We start from the raw sequence: 22,975 nt of genomic DNA, 5'->3' as shown, positions 1-22,975 counted from the left end.
TTGTGTTGATGTAACTGAATCGTATGATTCATATCCAAACTATGTTTTAAACTTTTTATTAGACTAATACCACACCAAAATTTGAGATATATAATGATATCTAAAGAAAAAGCTAGTATATTCATAACCAATTGATTTTGCATTAGGTGTCAATAATATATAGTATTATATGTGTGTTCTCACAATTTGTGATAATTAATCTTCACATCTTAGTTTAGTCGAAAATATAATTAAATTTAATTTGAAATAAATATTCGAAAAAATTAAATAGGTGTATTAGAAAAGAATGAAACTTTCTGGTACCCACAAAATGGATTCTCATACCCTAAAACGTTAGGATAAAAAAAAGGAGTATTGGTAAATGTTCCACGCAAAAACTAGTGAATTATTAGTAAGCCCTTTCTCAAAAAAAAAAACTAATGAATTATTTATCAGAAAAAGATCTGCAATAGTCAAATACCTATAATGTGCCACGTGTGGTTACTTTTCAAAGAAACACGACAGACACTGATTTGTCATAAGAAAATAAAAACCACGAGATACATTGAACCTGGACACCTAGCATCCCAAGGCCAAAACGCTTATTAAAAGGATCAACAACTCAAGACAGAAGTACACATACATTACAGAGGCAACAGAACCACCAAATCAAATTGTTTCCAATATTCAAAGAAAATGGGAAAAGGAGGAGCTTACGTGACGGTGGCGGCGGAAGAGGTGGAGGAGCTACGGAGGAGGAACGGAGAATTGGAGAGAGAAATGGAGGAGATGAAGAAAGAGATGATTCAGTTGTGGCGGAGGACGGTGGTGGCGGAAGAGGCGGAGGAGAGACTCTGCTCGCAGCTGGCGGAGCTGGAGGTCGAGTCTCTAGATCAGGCGCGTGAGTATGAGTCTCGTATACACTTCCTCGTGGACCAAGTTTCTCGTCTCTCTTCCTCCTCTCTCGAAGTCGTTGTTATGAATTCTTAGTCTGATATTATACTAATATCTGTAAAAACGGCTAAGAATTGTATGATCTATACCAGTTTTAAGTTCTTTTTTTTTTTTTAGTTAGGAGATCCAAAACCTCTAGAGCTAGTCTAATGTAAACAAAAGTAAAACAAATCATCACTGTATTAAAATTTCCATTTTCATTCAACATTTATATACCTAGAAAACATTTTTTTCTCGTTCTCATCAATTTGAAAATCACAAAAAGAATAAAAAACTGAAATAAAAACTGGAAGTCGATCTTGGTCCATTAACAACTATGAATATTTTGGGACAGAATCCTACCAACTAGTAGAATGTTTTATCTTCCTTCCTTCATCTGCTAGGCTTCCCCAACGCCAAGCAGAGTTTACGTTAGATTATTAGAATATCCCATATATAACAAGAGAGAAACATTTAAAAATTTATAACTCGTAGTTGGTATTAATTAAAAAAAATATCATGCTGAGTTGTCACGTAATTGGAATGCTAATTTTAAAATTTTGTTAGTCCAAAATTAAATTGGTAGAAAATGTTACATTTAAAAAAAATATCATGCTGAGTTATCGACCATTTATTTATTAAATTGAAATTATCCCCTATATATTATTTGAGAAACATTACAACTTCTTTTGATAGTCACGTGTCATTACTATGATGATTCTTAGAAACATTAGAGAAATATGTTGGTCCATTTAATTATATAATAATTTTTTTATTAAACTAACAATAAATTCATTATTAATGTTTTTTATTACTTCCTTAAATAAAAGTTACAGAATTTCCTAATATGCTAAAATATATATGACAATTAATCATTTTGAATAATAAAGATTTGATAAAATTTAATATATCTTCTACCATAATTGTTTAATTTTAAACTATTAAAATAAATTAAACAACCACATTAACTATATAATAAAAATTTAGATTTTTCAGTATATAGAATAATTAAAAATTTTAAAAACGACTATAAATTACTAAAATTGTTAAAAGTCTCACATTCAAATTTTTTTATCCAAGGTTTAAATTTTTTTAATGAAAAAATACAAAGGTTTGCAAAATTATATAAGTAAAAAGTCTAATTTAATTAATTATTAATATTAAAAGATATATATTTCTATATCGTTTTAAAATTTTAAAATGTTAAATTTTTTAAAACATAGTTTCAAAAATAATTTTCGAATTTCGAAATATAATTTGGAAGAAAAAATAATAAAAAAAGTTTAAATTAGAATAAAAAATAATTTGAACATAAAAAAGTAATTTTTTAAATTTTATTTATTTATTTAATTAATTATTTAAATGTATGTTAATGTCATTTAAATGCAATTATATATCTTATCAAATAGAAAAAATATTGTTTGGATTAATAAAATTGATTTATATGTTTGTACCAATTTAATTATATATGTAATAGTTATTAATTTTTAATTAAATATATATTTATTTCATTATATGTAAAAACATATAATACATAAATAATTTTTATATATAAATTTTATTCCGCGCAAGACGCGGATCTTAACCTAGTTATATATTCTTTCCTCAAACCTACGAAATTACCTAATATGATTAAGATATATATGACAATTAATGATTTTAAATAATAAAGATTTGCTAAAAATCTTTATACTTTCTATCATTTTTGTTTAATTATTTACTATTAAAATAAATTACACAATTACATTAATCATATAATAAAATTTAGGTTTTTTTTGTATATGTTGTATTTTGAATTTTTCGAAACGAGTATAAATTACTAAAACTGTTAAAAGTCTCACGTAAACTTTTGTGATCAAGGTTTAAATTTTTTTCTATAATAAGGTACAATGATTATAAAATCATATGAATAAATAATTTTATTTTAATAGGTGTTTATGTTATATATATATATATATATATTTCATATCGTTTAAATTAAATTATACGTCATATGAAAATAAATACTTATATTTTGATATATGAGTTGACATATTCTTAATTTTGAAATGTTCATTGTTTTTTTAAATGATTATAAATTATTTAAACCACTAAACATTCCACATTAAAAAGAATCGTTGGTGTGAAATTTTGTTACACAAATATGCAAATAATCATAAAATCATATGAGTAGAAACCTCATTTAATAAATATCTATATTAAAAGTATACTATATATCTATGTTAATATCATTTAAATTTAATTATATATCATATACGATAGATAAAATTGATTGTGTTGATTTATTTACCCTAAAATGATTGCGAATAAACAAGAGCGGTCGTTTGATTTATATGTGCACGCCAATTTATTACACAATGGCATTGATAACTGATTCTCAGTTATTTAATATATAATTATTATTTTATTATTTTATAATATGCAGAAAAAAACATAAAATTAAATAAGTAATAAATATAAAATATTTATTCTGCAAAAGGCGCAGATCTTAATCTAAGTATGTATCTCTTTAATAATTTTAAATCTTAAACATTTTCTAAATCTGAGGCCAAAACAAAATAACGAAATGATAATAAACTCAAAAATCAATATTTATATCGGGCAATAATCAAAATACAATAACGACACAAAAATGAAAAAAATACTGAAGATAGCTATGATTGGCACGTGAATGTAAACTTCTCACAACCATAATTAGCTTTTAAATTGCTAAATCATGATGTAAAATCGAGCTGTCATTGTTTCATTGTAACCAAATAGTAGACATAAGATTCTTCGGCCTAAATGTTAGGTTCTTTATGCCATAAGTGATTTTTTGACCTAAAATATTTTTAAAAATGAGATCAGCTCATTAGTAAACAAATTATGTAATTACCAAAAAAAAAAATTTAAAATTGTTTAAGGGCCAAAAATATTAATTTGATCAAGAATATAAATTTTAATTTTTCATACGATATTTTTTAAATAATTTTTATTTAAATTTATTATGCGCAAGGCTCAGTTTTTATCTCAGTGATATCTTACTAGAATATGATAATCTTTTCTGATGGTGTAATTTCATCAATCAGTGCGTAGAGAGTGTTTTACGTGAATTAGAGATTTTTAGATGGTTCTTTTTTTCTTCTTTACAACTTTTCGATTACGGACAACTGTCAGACAGAGACGTCTCAACAAATCTTTTTCTGGGTGGTAACATTTATTACTATTCTATTGAAGATATTTTGATAAACAATAGAATAATAAGGTAAACAGAGATTTATAACAACAATATTAAATTGGGTAAATCAAGGTCCCAAGTCAACAAACTATTTCAATATTCATAGGATTGATTGGTTGAAGCTGAAGGTGTAGCTTTCTATTTTCTACTCTAAGATTTAAGCTTTAAATTTTTAGTTTTGGCTTTAATTTATTGTGCTGTAGAAATTATTTCAAAGCACTAAATAAAAGGGGTGATTGGTAAGCGCTGTGAGTGCTTTCCACTAGGGGTGGGCACTTCGGTTATTTTATCGGTTCGGTTTGGTTAGTTCGGTTCTAGAATTTTTCCAGCTGAAGTAAACCATAGTTAGTTTGGTTTGGATCGATTTCGGTTCGGTTATGTTCGGTTCGGTTTATATTCGGTTTGGTTTGTATTCATATCGGTTTGTATTTCGGTTCGGTTCGGTTTAATCGGATTTCTGAGAACCAGATTCAACATGATCCAAATAAGCCTTGCACTTTTTCATGTGTGCATTCAAGTTAGTAGTTCCACCTGTAGCAGGATTGCATGAATATGTTTTACCACAGTAGTTGCAGGAATACCTCGAGTCATCATCTTCAAGCCTAGTAAAAACATTCCATGCAAGCGATCTTGTAGGCAGTTTTCTTTTAGACTTTGGAGACTGTGTCGGAGAATCGGACTCTTTTCTTTTCTTGTTGGTTGTTTTTCCTTTATCCATCTACAAACATATGAAAAATCGTTTGTTAGCTAAAAGAATAGTTTGATGTTTTCACTTTTCAGCTGTATAAATATATATAACAAATTCTCAGAACTTGATATTAAAAATCTCACCTGAAGTTATTAGAATTGACACCACCAAAAGAAAAAATATGTAGGAAGGAGAATAGGAGACGCAGAAAAGAGACGCTGAGGAGAACTTTTATTTTTAATTAGACTTGGTTTTGGTTATAATTTTAGAGTTTAAAAGTATACGCTATTGAAAAAAATTTAACATGGAAATTATGTGGGCCTAATGACGAATATTACAAAAGTTAGACGAAGTGTCATGGAAATCAAATTATATTAGGATTTCCTTCGTGCAAAAGGAAATTACGTGGGCTTAATCTTAAGATTTTAATATTTTGATATTACTAATATTTTTAATTTAAATAACTATAAAAACACTTCGGTTTATCGGTTCGGTTTAAACCAAACTGAACTGAACTGAACCGTTCGGGTTGGGAAAATCTTCAACCGAATGATTTGAAATGGACTTTGGTTTGGTTCGAATCGGTTTCTGTTCGGTCAGTTCGGTTCGGTTCGGTTTTTGTGCCCATCCCTACTTTCCACAGCTCATTTTTTTTCTACATCCGCTTTACTTTACCAATCATGCTTTAAGAAAAAATTTACACCTACGGCCATAAAAACTAAAATCGGAAACAAAATAGCTTTCTAAGCTAACATATTTCCTATTTTAATGTTTTTGTTTCAGATTTAATTTTAAAAATAAAAGCATGATTGCTTTTAAAAATGACTGTAGAAATTAAAAGTTTATCTACGGTTTCTGAAATAAAAACATGATTGCTTTTTAAAAAATGGCCATAGAAATTAAAAAAGCCGTCCACGGCTTCTAATCATACAAAGCATATCCCATTTATTTATTCAGAATATAAAATGCTTTTAATATTATTATTATTATTTTATTTTTATTTTTTTTGATCAAAAATGCTTCAATATTAAAGAGAATCAAAACATTGCTAGTAGAGGCAGAAGAATCTAACAAGAGTAGTTCTTCCTAGCAATATCAGCCAAGGAAAGCATTAAAACAAGACGATACATTTGTGTTTCAACATCCATCCTTACGGCCAAAACAGATTGATTCTGGTGATGACCATATAAACAAAAGGGCTCATCAGCTACTACTTTCCTCGTTTGCCGTTTATCTCAGGGTCCCTGCATTCAAAAACAATAGAAGACGGTTCGACCCAGTTCAGTACTTTTAAAAGATTCAGTCTGGAAGAGCGGAGAAGTTGGTTTACGAACCTCTGGATATGGTCTAGTATCAGAAGTCTTGGCCCTGGTGGGATGCTCACATCTCTTAGCGCACTTTCATTAAAAAAAAGCGACAAGTCATTAGTTAGTCTTAAGTTGCTACATAAACGAAAGCTTGAAAAGGATATGTAATATGTAAGTACCTGTCGGTGAGTAATGGTAAAGTGGGATCTGTTAGAAGTCCTTTCTTGAAGTTCTTTTCGTACTTCTGTAGACCTAGCTTCAACAGCATGGTTCTTGAGCGTGTGTAAAACGGGTCTTCAGGACTTGGTTTAGAGAATCTTTCTCCCAACTGAGTTACAAAAAAAATAGGGGTAAGAAGAGATGCTTATTATGCGTCCTGCTACCGAAAAAAAGTGCATAATATTGGATTCAAACAAAGGGGATTTATTCACGAATACGATTTCTATTGATTGAAAGCTTTCCTATTACTGATGGCAGGAGACCAGGCTCCCTAATGGAATGTTTAACCGATCCATTCCAGATCGACCAAAATGATTCATAATATATAAGAAAGAAACACCAAAATGATAACTTGCCTTGAAAAATATTCCTTGGAAGACAGCGAAACCAGCAGCTGTTGTGATAGCATTAATAGGCTGTCCTTGCAAGCCTTGGCTCACCAAAGAGTAGGCAAATCCAGATCCTAATGCTGCCACCACGCTGCAATGTCAAACCATTATTCTCTTAGCACTTGTAATCTCAATGATAACCAATAGGTAAGCCAACGAGAACCTTTAGCCTTCATGAGTAAGTTTTCAAGAATAATCTCATAAAGCATAAACCCTAGAGGAGCAGCGTACATCTTACTTAACCACAAACACTTAAAGATATACACTAAGGATAGATAAAAAAAAATGAAAGCTCAAAAAGAGGGGAACTTCATTATCATTCACATCCTGTAGTTCGTGTCCAATCTTTAGCAAACAGTGATCAGAATGGTGACAAGAACAAAAACGAAAACAAAAATGCCTGAAGGTACCAAATGTGAGTTTTTTTTGGTATTGTGGTGATTCAATTAAGTAGTAAAACACTATTGTTGACATGTTAGAAAACAACTTAAATTAACTAACACAACTTTTGCATATAGGCTCCAAGGCTAAGAATTTGGAGCCTAGGACCGCACTAAGGCGCTCGCTTTAGGGATCAAACATCATCATAATCATTGTAATCCGACACCATGTCTCCATCACTACTTACACAGAGGTAATCAAAGAAAGACATGACAATTTGTTCTTCTGTTTCCGCCATGGAAGCCAAGAAGTCAAAACAAAATGACAGAGACCGTAAAGTTTCAACAAAATCTGAAGAAATAGCGAAAAGCATGCAAAACAATCTACCAACAAGAAAGACAGGCAACAACCTCAACAAAACTGGAAGTGGAAGTAAGACCATTAAGTTTCTAAAGAGGACACTATCCTGCACAGATGTAATGTAACAGCAGTTCCTAAAGGCTACTTAGTTGTAGGAAGGAGAATAGATACAAAATACCAAATCACTACCTTTGCCACAAAAAAAAACCTATAAGGGGTCGCCTCGCCATAGAGGCACGAGGCGATTTGCTCATGGCCATGGCCTTCTAAAACCAAGAACACAAGTATTGACTACAAAAGTAAGATACAAGTAAGTGAGACTTACGCAGATTCAAGATCCTCTTTGCCTCTAATACGTTTCATTACACAAGCAATTCCAGCATTAACACCAGTAATCGCAGCAAAGTTCCGAGCTTGAACCCATGGCCCACCCACAAGCGCCTTCAATCAAGAAGCTCACTTCCATCATTTCACATATAATTAGAAGATGGAAGTTAAAAAGAACGAACCTGAGCTTGCTTCATCGACGCCATAGCTTGAGGATCCGTCTGAGGCATCTCAGGGGAGAGTGTTCCCATGAGTCCTCCGATGAAAGCTCCCTGCACCCCGCTCATGGTGGACACGACGGCTGCTTCAACCGGTATCGATTGCTTCGATAGCCACGTCTTGAAACCCACTTCTACCTCCTTGAATTTGACTTGTAACTGCTGAATTGGATTCTGCTGGTCGTTGAACAAGCTCGATATCGCCATCATCTCTCCGTCGTTGCTTCTCCTTTGCTCACCTTCTCCGCCGCCTACACCCATTTTTATCGTTTCTTTTTTCTCTTGCACGACTTTTTGAGTTTTGTTTTTCTTTCTTTCGGTTCTGCCTCTTGCTGTCTTATCTCCTTTCTTTCAATCTCTATTGGGTGCTCACTATTCTAAGATATTATGGGCCTCACGGCCCATGTTTCTTCTTTTTTTGTTTTTTTCTTCGCCAACTTTGTTTCTTAGAAAGCCCAAATGATCATCTATAGAGTATCACCAATAAAATAAATATCTCTACTATAAAGGCGATGTTGTTCTAATGTATGAATCTTTTATAAAATTTCTTTTAATAGGTCACCTTTGATTCATATCGTCTGTGCTCGTTGTTTGTGTGGTGTTTATCTCTCAACTTGTTTAGTCAAGGTAGTTATTAGTTTGGTGTCGGGATGCTTCTACTACTCCCTGGTTCTTTCAGCTATGGTCCCTTCACTTTTGCCTAAGTTTTTTGGTTGGGTTCGTCTTTGTGAGTTGTGTTCATTGTGGAGGTATCTACTAGACTTTATTTTCTTTCGGGGTTGGGGTCTTGGTTTCTAGACGAAGCATGTATTCGATCATCATTCTCTTGCGAGGAGGTGAGCATTTCTTGTTCTATCGATCACATGTTTCGGTCGATGACGTTTTTTTCAAGTGAATTTTCATCTTCCTTGGTCCTTATATCTTGGGTGCTATGTTCGGCTTGATTTTTTTTGATTCGGGAGCTAGTAGTTTATGGAGTTGGTGTAGGTATGCTCTTGCACTCCTTTCTACGATTGCTGCTTTTGTATTGGCTTAGAGTTTCCCTTCAGGGTTGGGTTTGCTCAAGTTATGTGGTTCTTGGTTCAGCTCGAACGTCTCTGATTGCTATGCAAAATTCGCAAGTATCGATTGGTTCACCAGTCCCAGTTGTAGAGTTGTTGTCTCTTTAATAATATATCAATCTTGTGTTTTAATTTGACTACGTTGTTTTTCTTTGGACTTACCTTCTCTCTTTTTGGGCTTTGTTTCCAGAGATATCTTTGTGTTCCGTCGGCTCTCGTATTCCATCTTGTATCCTTCCATCAAATATCTAATGAAATTGGTTTATTTGGTGAAATATAAATGTAAGTTCTTCGAATAGTTTTAGACATTAACACCTAACAATTTTTTGTAACATTAATTTTTAACTTGAACTTATCTCTTGGTTGTTTCTTTGGGATTTTCTTTATGTGATAGAATAGTCCATGGTACGTAAATAAGTTATGGAGTAAGATCACAAGATTAAAGAGCTAATCAAGAGTTGTTAAAATGAACTAATCAAGAAATCAAATTGTTTTGGAAGACATTAATGTTCTTTTTCTCTTTAAAGTTAAGATGGAAAAAGAGCTAGTAACAAGATCTTGTCAAAATCGCGCTTTCCATTGTTTTCGATAAGTTTGGAACTTAGAAGTAAATACAAAAAAAAAAAGGCAAATCGGTTAAGGAAATGTTGATATGAAATTCTCATGAAGCAAAACTGATTTATATTTAATTGAATCAAAGAAGAATTATTATGACATACACAGAACAACCAAAGCCAGTTAATTAAATCAGGTAGTAGAAAATCAAATCAAGGTGGTATACAACAACATTCAAAATATTTTCCACAGCTTTAATCCAATCAAACAATGACGACAGCTTCTTTCTCTTCCTTTACTGGTTCGGCCTTAACCTTTTCAGGTGCAGCAGCTACCGCAACCGCCTCAACGTTTTCTGTTGCAGCCGCTACGTTCTCCACTTTCTCAGTTGCTGCTGCAACCTCACCAGCAGAAGATGACTCTTCCACGGCTGCTGCAACCTCTGCTTCAGCAGCAGGAGCTGTTTCCTTGGTCGGTTCGACCTCAGATGTCTCCTTAGCTTCGACAGAAGTTGTTTCAGTGGTCTCTGTTTGGTTTTGTTTCTCACCGCTTTCTTCTGTGTTGATCTCCTGTATTATCATACCAAAACATCATAACTTGTTAAGCACGGTTCTATAACCTAATTTTTCAAAATTTTAAAAACCTAAATGGTTATGTTGTGTACCTTGGCTACTACGTTTTCAGACACAGGCTTAGGAACAGAGCCTTCGTTGTTCATGTCTGACTCCTTGGGTCTACTCGCACAGCCACCCATTATTTATTTATAGTTTTTGTGGTTTAGGGTTGGGTTTAGGCTGTGGAGTGTGAAAAATTATTTTGCTCTTCGATTACCCGAGGATTGAACAAACGAAGAGAACATAGTCAGGTTATATAGATGAAGATGATTCCGAACTTCACGGATAGCGCTTGTTTTTTTCTTGGGTGGTTTGAATAATTCAAGTTTGGAAATGACTAATAATAGTTATTTACAGAAGGTTAGGGGCTTATATTAGAGTTTAACACCTAGCCAGGAGCATATAATTAGGTGTTTCTGTATTTGAAATTGATATGCTCAGACTCGGACAAATGGAAGTTTTGGGGATCTCTCGTCCCTAAAGACTTGCGCTATATTTTTAGTCGTTCGTAATAATAATAATAATAATAATAAAAAATCGATGAATAAAATGTAAATCTTTAATTACTCAGAACCAGTAGTAAGTTCTAGATAAAATTTCAAAACCTGTGGAAGTGGTAAACTGGTAATGGATATCAATTTTTGGGACGATCATCCAACTGACAGCACTAACTACCGCAGACTTGCAAGCTAAGTAGGCCGATTGTAACTGCAACAAGATATAAAAGAAAAAGAGCACTAAACCCAACCGAGTTCCTAGAGATGTCAAATTGGGTACTGGACCGCGGGCCTGGCGATGCGGAGCGGGTATGGGCCTAGGGATTCATGACCCGCAGAATAGCGGGCCTTGCGGGACTGGACTTGTTCGGTACCGGAATTGGGCAGCTATTTTTAGGACCGCATCCCGCACGGGACATGCCCGCCGTGTCCCGCCCGAAGACAAACCCGCAGCGGTCCCGGACGGGACGGGACGGGACGAGACGGGACGGGAGAGCCCAATTGACATCTCTACGAATTCCTTATAAGAAATGGACAAGTGTAGCAAAAGGGAACACGCCTGAAGCAAAATGTTAATAGAAAATATACACCGTTATAGTGTTAACAACACTAAAGGAAGAAACATATACAATCAATCACTAAGCATGTGATATTCTGCGGTCAGTAAGAAGATGGTTACTAAGGTCCTCAAAAGGAATAAACAGATACAAGAAGAAACGTACATATATATATATACCTGTTAGACTAATATGATGAAGAAAGAGGGTGGCTTACAAGCATGAGAGGGCAAAGAATTTAGTCCAGGTCTGAATGACTTTGGAATGAAGTCAGAGCCAGTATTCAGCATAGTCAAGTGAATATTATTGGATTCGAGTCGCTATATATGAACATAGACCTTCAAATTATTTAAATTTCTTTTAAAAGTTGTTATTAAATTGTTTGTGCCCTTTAAATCTCAGGCCGTCCCTGAATAAAGGTAAGCGTATTAATAAAAGAAAGCAAATCGCCTGGTCCATCCTCTAGCATCATCATTGATCAGCATTACGAAACTCCCGTGTCAGCGAGACTTACTTGCATCTCAAGCTATTTGGTGCTGATAGTGTAAAATCAAACGTAGCGTGGAAGTCCAAAATGGCATAAACCGCTGAATTGGTAGTCGGGAATGATTTACGGTTGTGGTAAGAAAGACGAGGAGTACAGTAAGGATCATTGCACATCCCCGAAGCATGGGAATCTTATCGTTTTCGTTCGGCAAAACCATTTCTAGACAAACGTGTCACCCAATGTCACCGGTAGTGATAACCAAAAAAAAACTAGGGCATGACATAAACTGCCAATTGAGAAGGAATAAGGAAGGAGACTTCGAGTCATATGACAGAGTCATGGTCGTCTTACCTCGTATCATCATTGTAATCCACAACTAAAAATGTGTGAAGCCACGTCTGAATGAACATTTTTGTTCTTTCATTGTCCGAGACCAGGTGTTCGAATGGAAGAGCGGGACAAATGCAGGTATTCCGCATAAGCAGTTTTCCCACACTTAAATCACCATTCACTTTTTTCTGTTTTTAAAAGCAGTTCAAACGGGAGATCTGCATGCATTTCAATTTTTTTGTCTTTTTGTGGAAAAAAACGGTCTGTTTTTTTTCTTCAATAAATAATTTTCTTATAAACACTTAACTTAAAATATATTTATCTGATTTTATAAATAATGTACGATGATTAGCTCAAACTATATAGGTCACATTAATACTATTTTTGTCATTTTAAAATTATAAACATGATGTCCAATCGCCGACAAAACACAATATTTTCTAAAGAAGAAGATATAAATCTTTCTACATAAATGTCGGCACAGATAAATAATTAATATTTTTTATGTTTTAAAATAGTTAATATATAGGTAAATGATTGAATTTTTTTAAATCTATCAGAGAGAGAAGACAATTTTAAATGGACTCTTAACCGAAAACGAGTATTTATTGAGTTGTACGGTCAACTAATTTTTATGACCAATTATTGTTTTAAAGATTCTAAATCCACTAGTAGAAAGTTTTGCGGTGATAAATTCAACCAAAAGTTTAATATTAGCGCAACCTTCCGGTTCTCCAAGAAAAAATTCGATAAACTAGAATGAAAATATAAGAAATATAAGTATCTTATGAAAAATTCTACGGGTATTTCGGTTGATTCTACAATATTTGAGATATTTATTTTGATATTTTGATGTAGTTTTTATTGTTTTAATATATAATTTATAGTTTTGAACTATTTTTGTTATTCATAATTTATAATAAATTATTTTATCTGCTTGATCTGCATTTTTTCTGCATGATTCACTTGTTCTGCATTTGCATTTGTTCGGTTTGATCTGCATTTGTCCTGGTTTAGCTTGAGCTTCAGCCTGCAACACTTGAACTGCTCGAAAGAAACAAAAACAATTTTCGCAAGCCAAGGAACATCCGAGAAACTCAACAAGTGGAGCCGACACCGAAACTTCCTCACTCGTATCCACGTGTCATTATATCATTTGTACTCTGACATAACACTTAACAATTTACTTTACATGTCATCAACTTCCCTACTTTACCCCTGCGATTTTTTCAGTATTACGCTCTTTTTAAATGATCGTCAAGGATAAAATAGTACTTTCAGTAATTTCCCAAACCGCGTAATTGGGCGCGTGTATATAACAATTGACCCCACGCGCCGGTCATCACCTCTATAATACTTTTGACCACAATGATAAAGAAAAAAAAAATCGAACTTCACCATCTTCTTCTTCTTCTTCTTCTTCTTCTTCTTCACTTTACCAAATCGTATCCAATCTTAGAGCAACTGTAAAAATTTTATTGTCCTCTTCTTCTCGATACCTTCGAATCGCATCTCTAATAATAAAAAAAAGTTTCTTATCCAACCCGTATCTGGGAATATTTCAGTATTTGGGTTTCTGCTTCTTCTCCCGATTCGTTAAAAATGGCATCTATGAATCAGAATATAAAAGTATTAACGTTAGATTCGTTACCAGTGGGGTTGAGATTCCGTCCAACTGACGAGGAGCTAGTCAGCTTCTATCTCCAGAGGAAAATCAACGGCCACGATGACGACGTCACAGCCATCCGAGAGATCGACATCTGCAAATGGGAACCTTGGGATTTACCTGGTACCTAAACTTCTTTTTTTACTTAGATTCAAGATTTATACTTCTTCTTGAATCCAAGTTATAATCTTTTCCTATTTTAGGAATATGTTTAAGGAGTTATAGCTTTTGGGTGTTTGATTGCCACATCAGTTTAATTTTCCTGATGTGATCATGACCTTGTGTTGTAGGTTTCTCTGTGATTAAGACAAACGACTCAGAGTGGTTATTCTTCTGTCCATTGGACCGGAAGTACCCAAACGGAAGTAGACAGAACCGGGCAACAATCGCAGGCTACTGGAAAGCCACGGGGAAAGACCGGAAGATCAAATCCGGCAAGAGCAGCATCATCGGCCTGAAGAGAACTCTGGTTTTCCACTCTGGTCGAGCTCCCAAGGGGACACGAACCAACTGGATCATGCACGAGTACCGTGCCACCGAGGATGACCTCAGTGGCACCAATCCTGGCCAGGTAAATAAAATGATGCAACAACACATGTAGAGGTGTGTATGTAACCCATTTACAAACCATATTTGGTTACGTTTTTTGATATATATATATATATATGCAGAGTCCGTTTGTTATATGCAAATTGTTCAAGAAACCAGAGTTGGGTTTAGCTGATGAAGATTCAAAGTTGGATGAAGCTGCAGACCAGGATGTCTTGTCTCCAGCTGGTGCAACATCTTCCCCTGATGAGACTAGATCTCACGTATCAGTGGTTGTTAAAACAGAAGACGTGAAGCGTTTTGACATTGCCGAATCTTGTCTTGTAGTCTCCGGTGATTCTCGTATCGGTGCTTGCGTTGAGGCTACAACCGCCCAGGTGAGGACATTGCAGAGTTTTTTTCTTTGAGATAAATGTTGTCTTAAGTGTAGGTTTTGCAAACTAAAGGAGTTTTTTTTTTTTTTTTTTAATATTGAATCACAGCTTGGAGATATTGATGATTTGTCTTTTCCGGAGCTGGAGTCACTGAACTACAAAATGTTCTCCCCATCACACTCTCAACTCCAATCCGAGCTTGGATTCTCTCTCAACGCATTTCAGTCTGGCTTGAGTGACTTTTCAGGGAATCACAACAACAGCTCCCAGGTTCAGACTCAGTGCGGTACAAACGAGGTGGATACATATATATCCGACTTTGTGGACTCGATTCTCGATCTCCCAGACGAAGCAGTTCCAGAGCAGGAAGAGTCAGCGCCACATCAGATTGCATATGCACAGCACTCCATGAGTAATGATGTTTCAAGAACAGGTATCATCAAGTTACAGGCTCGGCAGCAACAACCCTCAGGTTGTGCCACTAGCTATATGGTCCATGGAAGTGCCGCAAAAAGGTTGCGTCTGCAAAGGAACCTTGAAGGTATTAGAGCGAAAAGTCTAGAGCTTCAGACTATCAAGCGAGAGGTGAGAATAATAACCACCTTCGCATGAATTATTCGGTTTTCTCTTTTTTTTTTTTTTTTTACACCTTAACGAATGAATGCTACACACAGGTTGAGGATAGGGATGGAGAGACCATGAAGAAGGGGAAGCAATCACAGAACAGAACCGGATTATTGTTTAAAAAGTTTGTGTCCGTGAGGTGTTCATCCGGGGGACTTCTTAGAGCGGCCGTAGTTGCAATCCTGTTCTTGATGTCAGTTTGCAGTCTAACCGCAGACGTCCGAGCTTCCGTGATGATCTGAAAACTGAAACCTTATATGTGTATATATTATGTTCGAACCAGGTTCTTTTTTATTTGGTTTTGGTTTCAGTTTTCACCTTATCAGGGGGCGAGTGTACGAGAGGGTATTTGGTTGTATACATGTATAACGTTATGATGAGATGTTAAGACTCTAGCTAGCTACTTCTCTTGATTTATATTAGGGAGTTCTTGTTACATAATTAGGCTTTTTGAAACGCGTTTCTTTTTACCCACTTGACAATGAAATAGCGAAGATTACTATTGAGCTATTCGTATATTTTTTCCGAATGGTACTTAGCACAAAGGAAACAAACATTTTCATGTTTATACCAAGAACCACCCGTCGAGAATTAGATCAAAGACTAACCTCAGGAGAAACCTGCATACGTTTCTCTAGAAGTTACATCTACGACTAAACATGCAATTACTTCGGATGATTACCCCAAGGATGGCTAGTTTAGACAGAAGGAAGTCTGTGAACAAGATCAACAGATAAAAATGTTTGAAGTTTTTGGCGGCCAGTTCATTGTCTTTATCAATGGCATGCAACTCATATGCTCGTTTCATATTCATACAAGTAGTATGCACTAAATGTTGGTTTGATCAAGAAAAAAAATATTCAAACGAAACTTTTTTATAAAAATAGGAAGTATATAAAATGCAATGTTTTTAAATCCGATCCGGACACTGAACCGGACGACTTACCGGGTTACTGGGTCACTGGGTCGACCGCAGGTAAACCACAAGTTGATAAATGAATTAATTTTATTATATAATAATATATCAGCTATGTAAATAAAAATATAGAAACTAAAGTTTAATATTTTCTAAATATATTTTAAAACATAAAATAATAGTTTGGATATGTATATATTTTATGTTTAAATAATTTTTATATTTATATTTTCATTTGACATACAAAATATCAAAAAAATAATTTAGACTATTTAAAATTTTCTCTAACAAGGTAAGAGTTATGACATCTAAAAAAAATCAAGACATCAAATTTATAAATATTTAAGTTTCTAAATGAATAATAAATTAAACTTCAAATATAAAATAAACCAAAGGTAAAAAAATCATTGTAATAAATTGTTAATAACGGAAATAAACTAACACCAAATCACATCAACTAATTTTGGCTCTCTCTACCATCGTTCACTTCATTTTCTTCAGGTGGCATAGAGAAATCTTCATCAAAATCTAAAAATCACATATATAAAACTGAAAAAGGAAAACTTAAATTTTTTTTGTCAGCACCTAAGTTTTTAATTAAAAACTTAGAATATAAAACATCTAAAAACTAAAAAAAAAGAAATAAAAGTTATTTATTGGGTCAACCGATGGTTCAACTGGTATCAGATTCCGGGTTTTACTGAATTTTTACGGGTTTTTGTGGATTTCTAAATATTGGATTTTTCACAAAACTCAAATAGGATTTTTTCTAAGTCACCGGGTTTACCGGTTCAACCGCGATTCCACTTCGGGTTTCAAAACATTGATAAAATGTTCGTTTTGTTTGCCCCAAAAAAAAAAAAAGAAGAAGAAATGTTTACTTCTTTATTCAGATAAATATCAAATGATAATTATCTAAATTTCCAATGTTTTTCGTTCCGATATTACCTGCATTTTTAATAAATCGTGATGATCTAAATGATAATTATCTAAATTCCCATTGTTTATCGGTCCGGTATAACCTGTATTTAAAATAAATCGTGATTATCTAGAAACTAATCGCCATTAAATCGCGTAGATAATGACGTTAAAACCCTATAAGACCTCTGGCCCCATTAGGAAGATTCTGATTTCGACTAACTTCAAAGCCAATCCTCACCACTTAGCTGCTGCATAATCACTTTTCCTTCTTCTTCTTCTTCACCGGAGATGGCAGACGGATTTAGCTACGGCGGTTTTGCTGGAGCACCGCACCCGTACTGGCTTTCTCCTAATCCGCCAGCTTCTACCCCCGCGTTTCTCGCAACCCATCCTGTCGAGTCCTACGATCAAACACGAGTAGGGTTTGATCCGATGATTCCTCATCACCGATCGCCGTCGTCTGGTGATTATACTGGCCCTCCGGTGCCTTTAGTATCGTTTGTCACTCGACCCGGTATATATATATATATATAATATATAATATATTTTAATCAAATCAAATTTGGGAGTTTAACTGTGAGGGTTTCGAACTGTAGAGAGATGAGTCTAGTTTTGATGGATGTTTATGTTAGCGTGTGATATGATCATGAATTTACATAAAAAGTTTAATGATTATATTGTCTCTGCAGGTCACGGGGGTGAAGATTCTAGCAAAGACAACAAGGGTGGATATTTGAAGCCTCCTTATAGCTCAGCTACAGTGTCTTCTTTAGCTGACATGCTTATCAGAAACTCTCAGGAGCCTTTCTATGTGCCTATCCCTCCTTCTGGTGTTTGTGCTACTACCAATGCTTTTGATCTCAACCGTCCTGGACCTGGACATTCCTGTTCTGGTTCTGGTTCTGGCTATGGTACGCATGAAAGTGTGTGTCCTCCTCCTCCTGTGGTGCCTTACTTATGTGTTCCCTCTATGCTTTTGCCGACCTTCAAAACAGAAGCTTTCTCTGATGGAAGATCATTCGGTCACAATGTTTCGCCTGAGTATATTCAATCCGGTGCTTCTGTTGAACCCGTGCTTGGTCCTTTGTCGGAGAATCCAGATCTTGGCGACGGGACAGTTGGCTCAACTAGTTCAAAGATTCCCCGGATGCTACAGTTTGATTTAAATTGTGATGATCATGGATCTTGGAACCACTTCATGGTATCTTCTGAGGGAAGTGAGTCAATGAAAGCCGATAACAGGAATGCTGCTCAGTCAGCTGTCAGCTATGAAACCCTTTCTGAAGCTAGTGCTAATCAACCTAGTGAAGATGTTCAAGCCAAGACATGTAAGCTCTTGGAACAGTTTGATAACAAGTCCGAGTTGTTGCCAGATGTTGGTATCAAAGGGAGTAGTAGATCGAATGCAGACGGTGTCTCAACTGGTCAATCACCTCTATGTGATCAAGGAGGTTTCACATCCCCGGCTTCTTCTACAAGAGTTTCTTCCGTGGTTAGTGCCTTGCATAATCTGTCAGAAGTGCTTGTTTATGAATGTTTCAACAATGGAAGCTTACTGAAGCCAGAACAACTTGAGAGTCTTGATAAAGTAGTAGAGAATCTCACTAGGTGTTCAAAGAAAATCACCTGTAACAAGACGTTAGCAGGTGAAGCATCAGTTCCAACACAAGCTATGCATGTTTCCTTACCAAATGTGGCCGACCTTAACGAGGTACTTGATTTGTGCTATGATCCGGACCTATTTGGCTTTTCACTAGAACATACACGCTGCTTGTTCTTGTTTGCTGTTAGTTGCTTAACGATACCCTTTTCAGGCCCCAAATGTAGTTGCTAAAGAGTTTCAAGGGTTTAATGTCAAGCCACTGGATAGCTTTGGCTTTAAAAAATCTGTAGATAAGGATGAGATGACGCAGGTATTTATTTACATGGTACTTTTTTTTGCATATTTGTAAACTCGTAACGTAATCTTAACTTTGCAGAGTATTAAGAACATACTTGCTTCCAAGTTTCCTGATGGTGAAGAAAACCACCCACAAACTCTTTTGTACAAGAATCTCTGGCTTGAAACGGAAGCTGCCTTATGCTCCACAACTTGCCTGGCTCGGTACCATCGGATTCAGAAAGAGACTGTTAATCTCAAATTGCAGAATAGAGGTTTGTAACTTTCAAACTAACCGTCTCCTTTGTCTGATAGTATTAATCACTACTAGAGCTGGATTGCAAGAGCATTTTCTCCAAAATGCTGGTAGATGAGATTAGGATTCTGTTAGTCTCAGGTCCATTTCAATAATCAAGTAAATCATGTGTAGACGACCGGTTTTGTATCTTTCTCTAATGGCTAGAAAAATTTAAAAATTGGCTAACAGGTGTAGATATAGTATAAGAAATGAACCCTGCACATCATCCTGCGAATACGCTTCAAAAGTATTTGTTTTAACACTTCATCTTTTACTTTTCTCAGAGGTCTCTGCAGATGCATCAACCTTCAAGCTGGAACCTTTTCTTAACCCTCAGAAATCAGTTTCCATCATAAACAAGGTAGAGCAGGAGACGGCTGAACCAATCATCAAACACGGGAGCAATTGTGGGAACAATGTAGTTACAATGTGGCATGACGCACCACAAAGCTCTAGATTCAACTCTGCTCCCGTTGGTGCAGTGCTCTCAGTTATGTCCAGCAGCTTCACCGGCTGTTTAGAACAGGAAAATCATGGAAACTTCAAGCCTGGTGTTCAGATACCGGACACGATAAAGCAGGAGTTCCCTGTATCCACCACAGAGGAAAGCCATGATGATGTTATAGACAGGTTTCAGATTCTGAAGCAGCAGGAAACAAAGGGCAAACTCAAGTCTCAGAACTTCCCGGATCCAGACATTGGTGTTATAGACGGGTTTCAGATTCTGGAGCAGCAGGAAACAAATGGCAAACTCAAGTCACTTAACTCCTCAGAGACAAGAATGGATGACCAGGAAGACAATCCAGAGGCTTCTGAGATGGCTACTATTGGCAGAAGCAGCCATTTGAGTGATTTTACGGGTAGATTCCAGGTACTAAAACGCCGGGAAGCTGAGCAAGTTCAGAAATCTCTCAACAGCGTGGACTTTGATTCTGATTCCGATTCAGATTTCGAATCAGATTCAGACAGTGACCAGCCAAGAAACAGAACACAAAGGTGTGATTATCTCTTGTCAGGCTCGACGATGACAATAGGTGGAAACTCACAGATAGAGACGTGCGCTAATACTGAACCATCTGCATACGACAACGGCTACGAGAGCCCGACCTCGGATTGGGAACATGTCCTCAAGGATGACTGAGTACTGGAACTTTCTTGGACAAGAAGTTTCGATCCTTTAGTGGCTTTGTTAGTGTATAAATAAACAACATTAAATGAACTCTTATTCATAATGCGGTTTGCAGTTTTTATCTTTCAAAGCTTTACAACTAGTCAAGTAGCCTATTGCTCCGCTGAAGACACCGAACTAATTGCACTCTGGGGCCACAAACACACACAAAAACTTATGCAACTTTCACGTAGAAAGGCCATGTATGTATATTGTAAAACAAAATAATAATATTTTTTTGTGAATCATGATATTTAATAAAAGTATATAAATATATAGTATATTGTTAATTTGTAAACATTTAGTCTTCCTACCCATTAACTTTGTCAGTTTGACAGAAGACTTTTTGATAAGGAACAAGATACCATTAACTATCTCTTTGTATTATATCTTAACTTGTCAAATACAACGAGAAAAGCCCAATATCAAGGTTTACAAACCAAGGACCCAAATGTACTAAAAAAGCAAAACCTTTTACAACTCTAGGGTGTATTATTTATATATAGCTCAATAATGACTCGACATTAACAAACTCTAACTAACTTCAAACTCCGACTCTATAGTTTCAAGCCGATGGCTAAGGCTTCTATAGCTTCGTCATCGGCTTGTTGGAATCGTTTTGCTTCTCTTTCTTTAATTTAATTTACCTCTGGTTACTTAGTTTGCTTGATTGTCATTTTTTTAAAAAAATTTTGCAAAGTTTTTGATTGTTTTTGTGTGCTTCTGCCAATGGATATGGAAAAACAAAAACTTTGGTTCAATTTGAACCGTTTAAAAAGAGCAATTGACAAATCTACTGCAGACGGGTCTTATCGGCTTCAATCGTTGATGGTCTTCATGTGATGGTGACATAGTCTTGCTGCAAACTATGATTACTTCAAAAGGCAGCATCAAATTTTATGGAACGGTAACCTCTTTGACTCTATTATTATCAATAAAACAATATAAAAAGTTGTCTTGTCTCGGTGGTTCTTACTGGAGTATTAAAAAGAGAGTGACAATCATTCTCAATTCAACCTGAAGCCTGGTGTTCTTGGATTAATATGAAAAATCTTTAGTCATCAATATGCAAAATAGATGTGTTAATTTATTTTGGATCCCTACTGGTATATCTCTTCTCTTACATTTGTTTTGCTATTTCTCATTGTTTAGAACTCTTTGCCTAGATGGCTTAATAAAACAATCCAACCTTACAAAAAAAACTTCAAACGGCCATCGCCGTTTCTTGTTGAAGTTGTTGATCTTTTTTCTCTTGAATCTTGTCCACGTCAGTTTCTAAGCTCTTCTTCTTCAATCTCTTACAATAATAACATCTCCAGCTCTTATCAATATCTCCTCGGTGAGAATGAACTTGTCCTCAAGATCAAATCGAGGAAAGTCTCTAGAAATATCCTTCATTCGCATCTATCAACTCTCATGAACCGATAAACCTTTCCATTGAACCAAAGCGTCAAGATGTCCTTCAGCATCATAACGAGTGCTTTGCATGTGTTCTGGTTGTAGGATAAACTCCTCTGATTGTAAAGTCGTGATTTCATGTTCCTTGCCCATTATCTGTTTTAATTGGAAAACATGGAATACCTGATGTATTTTTGATGAATTTGAAGAGTATTGTTATTTATCTTCTTAATATTGTCTAGAGGATCAATCGTGCGAGGCTTGAGCTAATTATTTAAGTACATGTGGAAAGTGATCTTTTGTTAAATAACATGTAGGTATAAATATACCATGTTCATGCTATTTGCATTTTTTAAGCGGATAGAAAACATCATTGACCAAAAAAAGCGCGGATAGAAAACATCTCAGTATAGTATACAGTAACTAAATTTCCGTATTCCTCATTTTAATGATTAACTATGTCATTTCACTATTTGAGGAAGAACTGGTATTTAAGTATTAACTAGATTACGATGCGCTAGACGCATAATTTCATTTTAATTTAAATTTTTCTAAAATTATATGAAAACAAGTTATTATAAATCTTATTGTACGTATTGAGTTTGGAATTTATTTTCATTTAAATTATGGTATCTTTGCGTATTTTTTTGGTAACTTGTATCTTTGCGTATTTGAAGCTGTTATATGGAAAGGTGTTATACTGTCTTAATCCTTTAAAGAATCATTGTAATAAATGCGTTCACACTAAACTGGACACATGTCATATGTAGAAGCATTGTAATAAATTCGTTCACACTAAAATGAACGTATTTCACATGTAGATAGCTTCTCAGCCAAACTCTACATAAATATGTTCACACTATGTACTTTACGTTTTTTTAATATAAAACTCACATGCATGATTCTTCTTTACGTTATTTTTACTGTTTACGAATAGAACTATACAAATTATTCATACATTTTGATTCGATTCGTTATCCGTTTTGACTCGAACCGAAAAATCCGGATATCCGTTACTCTACGAAGCAAATCAAATACTAAAATGCAATATCCGTTATATGCA

At 35.0% G+C, this 22,975-nt stretch overlaps 5 protein-coding genes across 6 annotated transcripts; 3 read left to right on the top strand and 2 right to left on the bottom strand.

Annotated features, from left to right (window-relative positions):
* The first annotated feature begins 411 nt into the window (after positions 1-411).
* Positions 412-1,138, top strand: LOC106417649 (protein RESPONSE TO LOW SULFUR 3). The gene has a single exon (XM_013858428.3). It carries the CDS (start codon positions 676-678, stop codon positions 967-969), a length of 294 nt encoding a protein of 97 aa, XP_013713882.1. The 5' UTR covers positions 412-675; the 3' UTR covers positions 970-1,138.
* Positions 1,139-5,783: 4,645 nt separating this feature from the next.
* On the bottom strand, positions 5,784-8,356 carry LOC106418647 (chloroplastic import inner membrane translocase subunit HP30-1). Its single transcript, XM_013859391.3, has 6 exons — positions 7,983-8,356; positions 7,799-7,914; positions 6,700-6,823; positions 6,304-6,452; positions 6,152-6,214; positions 5,784-6,061 (listed from the first exon to the last, which is right to left on the bottom strand). Exons 1-6 carry the CDS (start codon positions 8,277-8,279, stop codon positions 6,028-6,030), a joined length of 783 nt encoding a protein of 260 aa, XP_013714845.1. The 5' UTR covers positions 8,280-8,356; the 3' UTR covers positions 5,784-6,027.
* Positions 8,357-9,745: 1,389 nt separating this feature from the next.
* LOC106417810 (translation initiation factor IF-2) lies at positions 9,746-10,485 on the bottom strand. Its single transcript, XM_013858554.3, has 2 exons — positions 10,299-10,485; positions 9,746-10,203 (listed from the first exon to the last, which is right to left on the bottom strand). Exons 1-2 carry the CDS (start codon positions 10,386-10,388, stop codon positions 9,898-9,900), a joined length of 396 nt encoding a protein of 131 aa, XP_013714008.1. The 5' UTR covers positions 10,389-10,485; the 3' UTR covers positions 9,746-9,897.
* Positions 10,486-13,475: 2,990 nt separating this feature from the next.
* On the top strand, positions 13,476-15,773 carry LOC106418649 (NAC domain-containing protein 62-like). The gene is made up of 5 exons (XM_013859393.3): positions 13,476-13,908; positions 14,076-14,356; positions 14,457-14,711; positions 14,817-15,293; positions 15,383-15,773. Exons 1-5 carry the CDS (start codon positions 13,722-13,724, stop codon positions 15,572-15,574), a joined length of 1,392 nt encoding a protein of 463 aa, XP_013714847.2. The 5' UTR covers positions 13,476-13,721; the 3' UTR covers positions 15,575-15,773.
* Positions 15,774-17,371: 1,598 nt separating this feature from the next.
* On the top strand, positions 17,372-20,598 carry BNAC08G21150D. Of its 2 annotated transcripts, none has more exons than XM_013858975.3 (5): positions 17,372-17,632; positions 17,859-18,880; positions 18,984-19,082; positions 19,149-19,323; positions 19,631-20,598. In XM_013858975.3, the coding sequence occupies exons 1-5, from the start codon at positions 17,458-17,460 to the stop codon at positions 20,485-20,487; spliced, it is 2,328 nt and encodes a 775-aa protein (XP_013714429.1). In that variant the 5' UTR covers positions 17,372-17,457; the 3' UTR covers positions 20,488-20,598. The 2 variants fall into 2 exon arrangements, with proteins under 2 accessions (XP_013714429.1, XP_013714428.1); XM_013858974.3 differs by having other exon boundaries at positions 17,373-17,683.
* Positions 20,599-22,975: the final 2,377 nt, after the last annotated feature.

This window comes from Brassica napus, chromosome C8, assembly GCF_020379485.1.
Source record: "Brassica napus cultivar Da-Ae chromosome C8, Da-Ae, whole genome shotgun sequence".
Lineage (NCBI taxonomy): Eukaryota > Viridiplantae > Streptophyta > Magnoliopsida > Brassicales > Brassicaceae > Brassica > Brassica napus.
Note: the sequence above shows the minus strand (reverse complement) of the source record. Positions and strands in the feature narration are given on the sequence as shown.